At 47.1% G+C, this 13934-nt stretch overlaps 1 protein-coding gene and 1 long non-coding RNA gene across 2 annotated transcripts; one reads left to right on the top strand and one right to left on the bottom strand.

Moving 5' to 3' along the window:
• The first annotated feature begins 8904 nt into the window (after positions 1–8904).
• On the top strand, positions 8905–9694 carry LOC146009097 (uncharacterized). Its single transcript, XR_014444611.1, has 2 exons — positions 8905–9007; positions 9530–9694. It is a non-coding gene; the product is annotated as an uncharacterized LOC146009097 (long non-coding RNA).
• A 937-nt stretch (positions 9695–10631) lies between these two features.
• Positions 10632–13765, bottom strand: LOC146009096 (uncharacterized). Its single transcript, XM_083149152.1, has 4 exons — positions 12400–13765; positions 11978–12314; positions 11594–11902; positions 10632–11484 (listed from the first exon to the last, which is right to left on the bottom strand). Exons 1-4 carry the CDS (start codon positions 12694–12696, stop codon positions 10817–10819), a joined length of 1611 nt encoding a protein of 536 aa, XP_083005278.1. The 5' UTR covers positions 12697–13765; the 3' UTR covers positions 10632–10816.
• Between the last annotated feature and the right edge of the window lie 169 nt (positions 13766–13934).

Raw genomic sequence — 13934 nt, 5'->3', positions numbered from 1 at the left:
GAGGGAACGCCTCACAATGGTACTGCTCTACTGCAGGTGACTGGCAGGTCAGACTTCCAATAGGATCACATTGAAACCAATGCAGTCTCATGGACCATAGGTAAAAATCGCCACTGGTGACCACACTACATTAAAAACTGCAGCAAGTCTGCAGAAATGTCTCTTTAATAAATTAAATATGCCCCCTTAAACAGAGAGGTTGGATGGGATCATTTTGAAATTGTGGTATTTTCGTATTGGGAGTTTTAATGTGAACACTGAATCTGAAAGAATTACTGTATGTAGACAGTTTGATAGAATGAGAAGAGCTGTAAGAAAATACCATATGCCAGCCATGCTAATGATATTGAAGCATATCACATGCTTTCCTTATAAATGATATCGCATGGTTTGTTTATAATGTGCTATATGTATTGTTATGAAGAGCATGGTTTTACATTTTGTCAACAAAAAACAATTAATGTTAATCTATACAGGGCCGGTGCTAGGGTATTCGGTGCCCTCCTGCAGACTATAAACTTGCGCCCTCCCATACTTTATAAAGAGACAGCGCGTGCTGAAGGCAAATTCTGCAAAAAGGTTGTATAATGCCCGTAGTAGTGCCTCATGAAGTGATTCTAATTGACTTGTAAGCTGCATCTGTGAATACCCGCCCCCCTGCCGTCATATCCCCTTGCAACCATGCGAGGAGATATGTTACGAAGAAATTCAGCCACTGGCCCTTCATTCAGCTACCTGGCACTGGACAGCTGTGGGCTGGCACTTAATATCTCCCCCCCCAACAAGAATTTTTGCGGCCACGGCGCTGCAGGGACTCGGGAGGGGAAGCTGCCTGGGGACGCCTGTTTAAACACACAGCTCCCGGCCACCACTTACACACACTGACATGAGCCGGTGCTGCTGTGGCGCTCATGTCAGTGTGTGTAAGCAGCGGCCGGGAGCTGCGTATTTAAACAGGCGTCCCCAGGCAGCTTCCACAGCTGCAGTTGAAGATCTCTTCTCTTCTCCCCTTCCGAGTCACTGCGGCCGCAAAAATTCTTAGGGGGGGTGGTTTATGTGTCAGCCGCCCACAGCAATCGAGTGCCGGGCGGATGACTGCAGTGATGAGTGGCTGATTCTGGGTCAGCTGTTGTTAGTGTTGCTAGCTGCCCCTGTGCGAGCTAGGGGAAATGTGCAACTATGTTGTTTAGAAGGAGGATAGTCAGGTCTTTTATAAAAACTCCAGGAGGTGATAGGTAGGGAGACTTGGCAATAGGCTTCCTCTCTCTCACCCAATGCGTTTCGCTAGTATAGTGGCTTTTTCAAGGTGTAAAGTTGTGAAAACATTAGACTTGTAGGTAACAAGTGGATCTTCACAAAACCTGCCGGGAGTGCTATCCCAAATGTGAATTACCACCTAAGAAGGAACCAAATCCATTTGCCAACCTTTCCCATTGAACTTACCATCCTATTGGATCCTTTAAGGACCTGTTACAACAGGCATCATAGGATCGGATCTCAACACTAAAAGGAGATGAAAATACGGTACCGTATGGACTGGCTTACACACTAAAACTTCCTCTCAGGTATATACTTCTTATCAGTGCTTTTATATATTTTTATTATTATCTCATATTTCTAAACTGTGCCCATTGCTAATACTTTTTAGCATTTTATTGTTTATTGTACTATTAAATGGATTTTTAATGTTCATTATTGGCATTCTAATAATTGTGATCCACATTAGACCAATTATTAGCGCGTTGTACACCACTTTCTTCTCCAAGTTTCAGCCAGAACCCGCTCACCTCAAAAAGTGGGCGGGTCCAAAATGACCAGGGCCTACCGAGGAATCCCCCGATCCCCAGTACGAGCCTGGGTTAAAGTGGTCATTGTTGACATCACAGACCTCCTCAAAAATGTTTGGGCAGGCCTGTGTTTTTTTCTGACACACCCAGAAAACAACAACTCAATTGTTTTAGTATCCTAGGGTGTATTTCGTCCGGGCCAGAATATTTGTTACTATTTAGGTTCTGTAGTCTATTTTTGACTATTTTCCCACTCAAACATACAGTTTGGGAGCAATCAAAAGCCGAGCATTTAATCTGTGGGAGATCTTCTGAAGATTCTTCCCTTGTAAATACCGAAGCAAATAATTAATTGAATAGTTACGCTTTCTCTTTTCCTTCTATTACCAGGGTACCCTGCTTATTTTTCAGTGGGCCAATATTTTCGTTTCTTAACCGTTTCCCGTTTATATAACTGTAGAATTTTTTGGGATTAGATTTGCTATCTGCCGCTATTTTACATTCAGCCTCTAATTTAGCCATCTTGATTGTATTTTTACATTTCTTATTACATTCTTTATATGCGGCAAATTATTTTGGTGTCCCATCTTGTTTAAATATTTTAAAAGCCCTCCTTTTATTAGCTAATTAAAATTTGACTTTGCTGTTAAACCACATACTGTAGGTTTCCTTTTGACATTTGCTCTTTTATTTACCCTAGGAATAAATTTATCAGTGCCCTCCAGCAGTATTTTTTTTAAAGTTTGCCACCTCTTAGTAGTATCCATACCTCTAAATAATTCCTTCCAGTTTATATACTTTAAGGACTCCTCAAACTTACCAAAGTTTGCTTTTCTGAAATTTAAGGACCTAGTTGCTCAAATATAATTATCTTTGTTAAAATCTAAATAAAATGTGATCATATTGTGATCACTGTTCCCCAATGGGCGGTATTCAATGAGCCAGAATCGCCAAGTTTTATGGCGATTCTGTGTTTTTTTCATGTGTGCCGGCGATTTTATGAGCTGTATAAGCGAATCACCCTATTCAACGTCGTCTATTCGCCGCTGACGACCGGTGAATGAAGCACCAATCGCCAAATGTGATTCTCTACAAATCGCCGGTATTTGTCTATAGGGATTTTCATGGGGATTCGCCGGTAGTCGACGGGAATCACCCATGAATCGCCAAAAGTGTATTCAATGTGAAGTTGGCGATTCTTATTTCTTGTTTCATATCGCCGTTCCTCACCGAGTGTCCCTCGTCATCTTTTTATGGTGAACTTTTTTAGGAACCTGTGAAATAATTGGTTTTAAGTGTTCAATTTAACTCTGCAAGTGTAATGTATTATTATTTGCTGCCCTGTTGTGATGTGATGGTCGTAGAAGTGCTATACAAATATATATTTAATTTTTTCTGGTATTTTTTTTTTCTCCCACAACGCACTGTTCTTACCCATGGTGCACCTCACTTACCCATGATTCTCCTCCCCACCTCACTCCTTCGTTTGGCCTTTGAGGAGATTACACAGCTTTTGCAGTCTGCTGTATTGGAAACGTTTTTGTAGGGTAATTTGCGTTTTTTTGCATTTCACTGCAATTTCTTTAACACTGACTACAGTAATGGAGCTGTTCAGGGATACTATTGTTGTTTTCATGCTGAATGCCAGTGTGGAGGAGGAGGTAGATATGATGGAACATGACACTAGTATTCCGGCGATAGCTCCATTAGGTGAGTCGGTGCGGGTTTCAGTCCCACGTCCACGCCACTTTCGTACTAGGCGTGAACTGGGTGATCTCACCGAGGCGGAGGTGATTTCTAATTATCGCCTTTCGTCTGCGGCAATCCATATGCTGTACGATCTCATGGAGCCAGACCTGGTAGCACGGAAACGGGGCAATCACGCACTCACCGGTTTCCAGAAACTGTTGGGTGCGTTGCATTTTTTTGCGTCGGGCACATTCCAGCCCACTTTAAGCCAAACATGCGGTTATTCACAGCCAACCCTCTCCCGCTGTATAGCACAGGTCATAAAGGCATTCCGCAAATTAACGACCCAGTATATTAAATTTCCTGATCAAGACAGCGAATGGAATGAGATCAAATTTGGCTTTTTCTCAAAATGGAAGTTTCCCAGTGTTTTGGGCGCGATCGACTGCACCCATGTGGCGTTCAAACCACCGCGTTCATCAGAGGAATGTTTTCGGAACCGAAAACACTTCCACTCGATGAACGTTCAGGTGGTTTGCGACCACCAAATGAAAATAACCAACCTCCTTGTGGGTTTTCCTGGGTCGACCCACGACTCGTTCATTTTAAGCCAGTCCGCCCTGTATGCCGATTTCGAGCACGGCCGAATGCCGGACGGCTGGCTGTTAGGTAAGTAGTATGTTTTTTTTGGCTGTGGGGGGGGTTTTGATTTGTCTTGAAATCCAGACATTGTTAATAATGTAATATTTTTTTTTTTGGTTTCCATAGGTGATGCGGGTTATCCCAATAAGGACTGGCTCCTGACCCCATTATCTGATCCTGTGGGCGAAGCTGCTGAAAGGTACCAAAGGGCTCACACGACAGCGAGGGCTGTAATTGAGCGAACCTTCGGTGTCCTTAAAAGCCGGTTTAGATGTTTAGACATGACCGGCGGAGCCCTTTTATACTCACCGGCAAAGGTTTGCGGCATAATTAATGCTTGTTGTATTTTACACAACATTTGCATTGCAAACCGTTTGCCGGTGACCGTGGATGCTGCGGTTTTCCGGCATGGGGACCTTTCAACAGCTTTGCTCGCCGGTATGAATGAACGAGTGGATGCGAGAGCTCGACTCATCCGGTCATATTTTGCCCAATGTGAGTATTTGTAGTCCAAAGTTTGTGGCTTGTTTGATTAGTTATATGATATTTAACACTTTTCATTAATTTATGTTTTCTAGAGTTCCGTTTGGGCACGTTAGTGTTTTGGCCTGTTGCCGTTGTTCCTTCGGTTTTCTACGGTTCTTTGTTTGCCGCTGTTGTTGCGTGGCTGCTATCCCAAGGCTACGTTTCAGTTATCCCGTGAGTAGCGCTCCGCCTGTGGGAAGGAGGGGAGGGTTTGGGCCCTGTGAGGTGTCACTAACCCCTTTTTTTTATTTTCCGCAGCCTATTCCTGCTTAATACTTTCTGGAGGGCCCTACAAGCAGCTGGATCCTGTGTGCAGCGGATGAACCCCTGATGTGTGAGGGCTGCTGACAGGTGTGGGTGCGTGATGCCTTTCCCATGGGCTACTGTGCAGTTACCCGGTGAGTATCGCTCCCCCTGGGGGAAGGAGGGGAGGGTTTGGGCCCTGTGAGGTGTCACTAACCCCTTTTTTTTATTTTCCGCAGCCTATTCCTGCTTGATAATTTCTGGAGGGACCTACAAGCAGCTGGATCCTGTGTGCAGCGGATGAACCCCTGATGTGTGAGGGCTGCTGGCAGGTGTGGGTGCGTGATGCCTTTCCCATGGGCTACTGTGCAGTTACCCGGTGAGTATCGCTCCCCCTGGGGGAAGGAGGGGGGGGTTTGGGCCCTGTGAGGTGTCACTAACCCCTTTTTATTTTCCGCAGCCTATTCCTGCTTGATAATTTCTGGAGGGACCTACAAGCAGCTGGATCCTGTGTGCAGCGGATGAACCCCTGATGTGTGAGGGCTGCTGGCAGGTGTGGGTGCGTGATGCCTTTCCCATGGGCTACTGTGCAGTTACCCGGTGAGTATCGCTCCCCCTGGGGGAAGGAGGGGAGGGTTTGGGCCCTGTGAGGTGTCACTAACCCCTTTTTTTTATTTTCCGCAGCCTATTCCTGCTTGATAATTTCTGGAGGGACCTACAAGCAGCTGGATCCTGTGTGCAGCGGATGAACCCCTGATGTGTGAGGGCTGCTGGCAGGTGTGGGTGCGTGATGCCTTTCCCATGGGCTACTGTGCAGTTACCCGGTGAGTATCGCTCCAGCTGGGGGAAGGAGGGGAGGGTTTGGGCCCTGTGAGGTGTCACTAACCCCTTTTTTTTATTTTCCGCAGCCTATTCCTGCTTGATACTTTCTGGAGGGCCCTACAAGCAGCTGGATCCTGTGTGCAGCGGATGAACCCCTGATGTGTGAGGGCTGCTGGCAGGTGTGGGTGCGTGATGCCTTTCCCATGGGCTACTGTGCAGTTACCCGGTGAGTATCGCTCCCCCTGGGGGAAGGAGGGGAGGGTTTGGGCCCTGTGAGGTGTCACTAACCCCTTTTTTTTATTTTCCGCAGCCTATTCCTGCTTAATACTTTCTGGAGGGCCCTACAAGCAGCTGGATCCTGTGTGCAGCGGATGAACCCCTGATGTGTGAGGGCTGCTGACAGGTGTGGGTGCGTGATGCCTTTCCCATGGGCTACTGTGCAGTTACCCGGTGAGTATCGCTCCCCCTGGGGGAAGGAGGGGAGGGTTTGGGCCCTGTGAGGTGTCACTAACCCCTTTTTTTTATTTTCCGCAGCCTATTCCTGCTTGATAATTTCTGGAGGGCCCTACAAGCAGCTGGATCCTGTGTGCAGCGGATGAACCCCTGATGTGTGAGGGCTGCTGGCAGGTGTGGGTGCGTGATGCCTTTCCCATGGGCTACTGTGCAGTTACCCGGTGAGTATCGCTCCCCCTGGGGGAAGGAGGGGAGGGTTTGGGCCCTGTGAGGTGTCACTAACCCCTTTTTTTTATTTTCCGCAGCCTATTCCTGCTTAATACTTTCTGGAGGGCCCTACAAGCAGCTGGATCCTGTGTGCAGCGGATGAACCCCTGATGTGTGAGGGCTGCTGACAGGTGTGGGTGCGTGATGCCTTTCCCATGGGCTACTGTGCAGTTACCCGGTGAGTATCGCTCCCCCTGGGGGAAGGAGGGGAGGGTTTGGGCCCTGTGAGGTGTCACTAACCCCTTTTTTTTATTTTCCGCAGCCTATTCCTGCTTGATAATTTCTGGAGGGACCTACAAGCAGCTGGATCCTGTGTGCAGCGGATGAACCCCTGATGTGTGAGGGCTGCTGGCAGGTGTGGGTGCGTGATGCCTTTCCCATGGGCTACTGTGCAGTTACCCGGTGAGTATCGCTCCCCCTGGGGGAAGGAGGGGGGGGTTTGGGCCCTGTGAGGTGTCACTAACCCCTTTTTATTTTCCGCAGCCTATTCCTGCTTGATAATTTCTGGAGGGACCTACAAGCAGCTGGATCCTGTGTGCAGCGGATGAACCCCTGATGTGTGAGGGCTGCTGGCAGGTGTGGGTGCGTGATGCCTTTCCCATGGGCTACTGTGCAGTTACCCGGTGAGTATCGCTCCCCCTGGGGGAAGGAGGGGAGGGTTTGGGCCCTGTGAGGTGTCACTAACCCCTTTTTTTTATTTTCCGCAGCCTATTCCTGCTTGATAATTTCTGGAGGGACCTACAAGCAGCTGGATCCTGTGTGCAGCGGATGAACCCCTGATGTGTGAGGGCTGCTGGCAGGTGTGGGTGCGTGATGCCTTTCCCATGGGCTACTGTGCAGTTACCCGGTGAGTATCGCTCCCCCTGGGGGAAGGAGGGGAGGGTTTGGGCCCTGTGAGGTGTCACTAACCCCTTTTTTTTATTTTCCGCAGCCTATTCCTGCTTAATACTTTCTGGAGGGCCCTACAAGCAGCTGGATCCTGTGTGCAGCGGATGAACCCCTGATGTGTGAGGGCTGCTGGCAGGTGTGGGTGCGTGATGCCTTTCCCATGGGCTACTGTGCAGTTACCCGGTGAGTATCGCTCCCCCTGGGGGAAGGAGGGGAGGGTTTGGGCCCTGTGAGGTGTCACTAACCCCTTTTTTTTATTTTCCGCAGCCTATTCCTGCTTAATACTTTCTGGAGGGCCCTACAAGCAGCTGGATCCTGTGTGCAGCGGATGAACCCCTGATGTGTGAGGGCTGCTGGCAGGTGTGGGTGCGTGATGCCTTTCCCATGGGCTACTGTGCAGTTACCCGGTGAGTATCGCTCCCGCTGGGGGAAGGAGGGGAGGGTTTGGGCCCTGTGAGGTGTCACTAACCCCTTTTTTTTATTTTCCGCAGCCTATTCCTGCTTGATAATTTCTGGAGGGACCTATAAGCAGCGGGATTTGCAGTTTCTTTTGCTGGTCTCTGGACGGGGAAGTCTCCAGCGGGTGAACCCCTAAAGTGAAAAAGACCTGCAGGACCATAGGCTGTACCTGTCATGTGCGAGCACATTCATTAAAACCAAATCTGGGGTGAGTATGGAACTACGTGGGGGACTGGTGGTGGGAGGCTATAGGAGACAGTCACCGATCATTAACCCCTTCTTTCTTCTTTGCAGTTTCTTTTGCTGGTCTCTGGACGGGGAAGTCTCCAGCGGGTGAACCCCTAAAGTGAAAAAGACCTGCAGGACCATAGGCTGTACCTGTCATGTGCGAGCACATTCATTAAAACCAAATCTGGGGTGAGTATGGAACTACGTGGGGGACTGGTGGTGGGAGGCTATAGGAGACAGTCACCGATCATTAACCCCTTCTTTCTTCTTTGCAGTTTCTTTTGCTGGTCTCTGGACGGGGAAGTCTCCAGCGGGTGAACCCCTAAAGTGAAAAAGACCTGCAGGACCATAGGCTGTACCTGTCATGTGCGAGCACATTCATTAAAACCAAATCTGGGGTGAGTATGGAACTACGTGGGGGACTGGTGGTGGGAGGCTATAGGAGACAGTCACCGATCATTAACCCCTTCTTTCTTCTTTGCAGTTTCTTTTGCTGGTCTCTGGACGGGGAAGTCTCCAGCGGGTGAACCCCTAAAGTGAAAAAGACCTGCAGGACCAAAGGCTGTACCTGTCATGTGCGAGCACATTCATTAAAACCAAATCTGGGGTGAGTATGGAACTACGTGGGGGACTGGTGGTGGGAGGCTATAGGAGACAGTCACCGATCATTAACCCCTTCTTTCTTCTTTGCAGTTTCTTTTGCTGGTCTCTGGACGGGGAAGTCTCCAGCGCGTGAACCCCTAAAGTGAAAAAGACCTGCAGGACCAAAGGCTGTACCTGTCATGTGCGAGCACATTCATTAAAACCAAATCTGGGGTGAGTATGGAACTACGTGGGGGACTGGTGGTGGGAGGCTATAGGAGACAGTCACCGATCATTAACCCCTTCTTTCTTCTTTGCAGTTTCTTTTGCTGGTCTCTGGACGGGGAAGTCTCCAGCGGGTGAACCCCTAAAGTGAAAAAGACCTGCAGGACCAAAGGCTGTACCTGTCATGTGCGTGCAAGGTGTTAAGTAATGTTGTTTCTCATCAATAAATTTTACATGTTTATTCACCTCTCGTCCATGAAACCAGTTCATGTCAAATGGAATATAGCTAGCTTGAGTTTGTGTTTGATTTTGGTAGAGTTTTTAAACTATTGAAAATAGTGATAAATCAATCAATTATATGGTCAAATCTAAGTTATCTAAGCTATGGGAACACTCTCCCAAAATCATTTGCTTTCTGAAACTATCACCCTGTAATAGGCCCAGAAATTCGCTTTTTGGATCAATCACTACTGTTATGAGATGGCGGGGATTGCTCCCAATATTTCACTGAGACACCTTCAGAAATCTATTTAGGTGTATTTGGCAAGAATGACATATTTAAGGAAAAGCTTAGAAATAGGAGTATCAGTGAAATATAAACCCAAAAAGTACTTGGTGTAAACCGGCACCAATCTGGAAACTCCTAGCTTGTATGCATGTAAAACAAAAAAAAAAACCTTAATATTTATCTGACACTGACCCTTTATCATTTTTTTCAGTCGTTTCAAAAGAAAATGGTTCACAACTGAAAAATGGAATAATACTCATCTGATACCTTTTTAATAACATTCAGAAGCAAGAAAGCAGTCAATATATTTGAAAAACTTTATTTAACTTTTTTTCACATGTTAAATTCCGAAATAAATTAATACCATGGTAAAGACTTTCCCGGTGTCAATTCTTAATCCTTACCGTCGGTATAACCTGCAAAAAAGGAGAGCAAAGTTTTGAAATTGGTATCAAAAACCTATTTGGGAAAAGATGCGAGTTGCAAGCTGTGGGCACCGGATGCAGAGTAAGCGTTGTGGTAACGCACAAGCCAGCCACACTTCAAATGCGCCTGGTCTGGGCGTTAGCACAAGGGACAAGATGCGAGTTGCAAGCTGTGGGCACCGGATGCAGAGTAAGCGTTGTGGTAACGCACAAGCCAGCCACACTTCAAATGCGCCTGGTCTGTGCGTTAGCACAAGGGACAAGATGCGAGTTGCAAGCTGTGGGCACCGGATGCAGAGTAAGCGTTGTGGTAACGCACAAGCCAGCCACACTTCAAATGCGCCTGGTCTGGGCGTTAGCACAAGGGACAAGATGTGACTTGCAAGTTGTGGGCACCGGATGCAGAGTAAGCGTTGTGGTAACGCACAAGCCAGCCACACTTCAAATGCGCCTGGTCTGTGCGTTAGCACAAGGGACAAGATGTGACTTGCAAGTTGTGGGCACCGGATGCAGAGTAAGCGTTGTGGTAACGCACAAGCCAGCCACACTTCAAATGCGCCTGGTCTGGGCGTTAGCACAAGGGACAAGATTTGGGGACAAGATAGATTAGAGGGTGCACTTGGGTATTACTCACCAATAGGTATGTAGCTTTGGCATTCTCCCCGTTTTGGATTTTAGGAGTTGAAAATCAATTTCCAATGCACTGCCCCTGAAAAATTGAAAAAAAAAAAATGGTGTTTGCACTGGGTGTAATTTTGATAAATATGAACAAATGGTTTAAAGGTTGCATAGCAAGGGTAGAAATGTGGGATCAGATTGCTCTTTTTATGGCCCATTATTACATCCACCATATGTAAGGAGCTTTCATCATTTCCCTACAATTATCAATGCATGCACGCGCATGCATTGCATAACTGTTACGCCCAACTCCTTAGTGAACACAGCTGTAGAAAAAATTTGCAAGGGTTAAATAATCATAAGAAAAGACAAACTGAAAGTAGGAGAAAAGAAAGCTTTGTATATTAACATAAAAACAAACAACATGTAAAATAAATGGAAATATACGACCGTGTTCACTGTGCAGGGTCCTCCTCCGCCGGTCCCGGCCTTTGGGCGGTTGAAGCTCGAGCAGGAGATGTGCGATGTGGTGGCGTCCTTGGTCTTTGGCTGGAGGGTGGAGGAGGTGGATACATTCCAGCGTAGCCTTGGTATGCCTGAGAAGATCCAGCCCACGATGTTTGGAGATGCGCAGGCTCTTGATGCCGACTTGATGAAGATGGTGGCATCCACGGTGAAGGGGTGGCTCTCGCTGGTTGTCCCACGTTGTCCGGATTGTATCTCTGCTGCAGGGAACTGGCGATCATCATGCAGCTTGCCGCAATTTGTGTCTGGCAGGTGGAAATTTGTCTCAGGGTCTCCTGTTGACACGCTGCATTCTCAACCAACTTGTAGATCCCGGTCATCATCACCTGGTTATCCTCTCGACGTCGGCGTTCGGATTCCACCCAGTCTTCATGCCGTCTTCGCTCTATTTCGGCCCAATCCTCCTGGCGTCTTCGCTCGATGTCGGACATCGTTGTGGCCAGTGTTTCAAGATGCTTCTCCATGGCTGTCATCCTCTGCTCCATCATGATCCGGTACTGGTTCTGGTGATCTTCTATTTCAGATGCCAATTGCCGGACTCTATGGACGCGCGTTGGAGCCTGTTCTCTCTGGATGTCCTCCACGAGCTGCATTCCGGCTATAAAAAAAAAAGGACAAGATAAATAAATTTTATCCATTTCACACAATGTAATCTTTAAAAAAATAAAAAAAAACCACAAGGTTACAAACAAATGGCAAAAGCTTACAATCCATCAGTGGTGGTCTGGTGGGATCCACCTCCTCCTCATCTTCAGACACTTCCTCGATGTCCTGGATGGAATGATGATAACTTGGAAGCTGATGGGCCAATCCTCCACTTGCTGTAGATCCTTCTTCACCCAGTGGGGTTTGCAAGCTGCTGTCTTCAAATCCTTGAGAGGTGTCTTCTGTTTGAATGGACGATTCAAACTGACTGATCGAGTACAGATCCAGGGTGATGGTCTCTTCCTGTGTTGACTGTTCTTCAGCCGGTTGGCTTACATGGGTGTCTTCTGTCCGATCTTCAGCAACGACAACTGTTGAAATGAAAATATACATTTTAGAACATTGCAAAATAATTTTAGAGAGAGCAAAGTAGTACAAATAATTACCCTGCTCCTGAGTTTGCGAAGGTGCTGTTTCTGCTGGTGTTGTCTTCCGTCTTCTTCGTTGCGCAGGTGGAATTTGCGCTTCGATAGCGTTCAACACTTCTGCTCTGCGGACATTGGACTCCACAGAGCCTGGAACACCTTCCACCATGATTGGATTCATGTGTTCCTGGATGGCTCGTTCCCACGGCTGCCATGAAACTTGTAATGGTGGTCCGCCTCCAGTCCCAATTAGATGTTGCCTGACTTGGCCCATCTTCCGTTTTGTGTGCCGTCGACAATCATTGTATCGTTTGTGGCATTTGTCGATCGACCTGACGTTGCCACTCACTGCTGTAATCTAAGATGCAAAACATCACATTATAAACAATCAAATAATGCACTTTTTTAAATGGATTTATTTTAATAAAAAAAAAGCAATGTACCTTCTCTGCAATCGAGGCCCATATTATTTTACGCTCTCTACCGCTCGTTTCCTGTCTTCTTTGTCCACACAGTTGGTCATAGAACTTGTGGACCATTTCAACCAGCACGTTGCTTTCTGCAGTAGTGAACGGGATGCTCTCTTCTTCTCCCTCGGCAAGTTGGTCTAGGGGAACCTTTTTTTTCCTGCCAGGTTTCTTTCTCGCTACGGGTGGTTGGACCCCAGAACCACTGGGTTGTTCGTCCAGTGTTCTGTCTGTTGCCTTTAAAAAACAAACAGTGTCAGCAAAATTACACATAGATTTAGCATATATTAAACATTAACTTCATGATGTATTAAGTATTTGGCCACGCCCCTTTCCGTCATATGTTGTTCGCCTGCATCTTTCTGCGTTTCAGCAAAGAGAACTGCAAAATGCCGGCGATAACCGGAAATTATCACGGACTGTATTCATATCTGAGCTGGGAACCCCAGACTGCTGTATATAGGGGACATCACAGGGCTGTATGTCGGACAATAATAGGATGTTATACTGAATAATCCAAACAGGTTATTCAATTAGGATGAGTATGTGTGCTACTGGAGGGAAATATTCCCTCATGTTATGTAAATGGCTGTACTATGTTCCCTAAGCTTTGTATACTGTATCCCATACTGCTACATATGCATATGAAGGCAAGAAGAGCGTTTTTTGAACACAAGAGAAACTGGGAGGATAAGCGTTGCCCGTGGTTACGTCACTGCCTCCTGGTTATGTAGTTAGTAAACTGTGATGGTAGCATGAATAAGGGATTTGCTACAATGAAGTTAATTATGGCAGTCTTCCCGAATGCTTAATACCTAAAGAATATAACTGTATATCTAGAGTCAAATGGTCCGGTTAGAAGCGACCAAAAGCTTAGATTAGAATCTGTTTAGTTTGTGTATATTTTTTGGTTCTGGGATCAATGGGCCTCTTTATATATCATGCAACCGCACCCAGCATAGGAAGGGTTAAAAATTCCAGAGGGTGGTGGAGAGGGGTGCCTTTGGGATTTAAGTGGGTGTTTGCAGGGAGAGAGAGGCAGAGAAGTGTCCGAGCGTCAGCGCCGGGAGTTGTGGACTAGCGTGTCCTGGCCATCTGATGTTAATCTGAAGGATAACATGGTAAGGTTCTGATAACGTGAATAATACTGATGACCTTTCTGTATATAATGTATATAGACTTTAAATGCTGATTTTACATGTAGAACCCGTGTGTAAAATAAAGGTAATACTTTGGTATCTTTGCTATTGTTTATTCCTGTGCAATCTTTGGAACTAGGAGTGACCCCGGGGCTCTGCGTGAGGCTTAAGTCGCGCTGCGCTGCTGCATGATCCCGGGATCTTCACACTGGTTGCCAGGGGGGGGGGGGGGGGGGGGGGGGGGGGGGGGGTAGGGGGGGGGTCAGCAGAGTAGGTGAGCAGGCTATCAACGCGGCGGGGTGGGACTGGACCAGCTGACACGCTGATCTAAGTCAAATTTGCATCATCCGTTACCCCGCCACCCTGACAGTG

Source organism: Crinia signifera, chromosome 6 (assembly GCF_055691185.1).
Source record: "Crinia signifera chromosome 6, ASM5569118v1, whole genome shotgun sequence".
NCBI lineage: Eukaryota > Metazoa > Chordata > Amphibia > Anura > Myobatrachidae > Crinia > Crinia signifera.
Note: the sequence above shows the minus strand (reverse complement) of the source record. Positions and strands in the feature narration are given on the sequence as shown.

Excerpts from the sequence above, each read along its gene's own strand:
- LOC146009096 (XM_083149152.1), bottom strand. The coding sequence starts at position 12,696 with ATGTGTAATTTTGCTGACACTGTTTGTTTTTTAAAGGCAACAGACAGA. Across the intron at positions 12,315-12,399 it reads GGGCCTCGATTGCAGAGAAG|ATTACAGCAGTGAGTGGCAA; the intron begins GTACATTGCTTT and ends TTTGCATCTTAG. Across the intron at positions 11,903-11,977 it reads TTCGCAAACTCAGGAGCAGG|TTGTCGTTGCTGAAGATCGG; the intron begins GTAATTATTTGT and ends TCATTTCAACAG.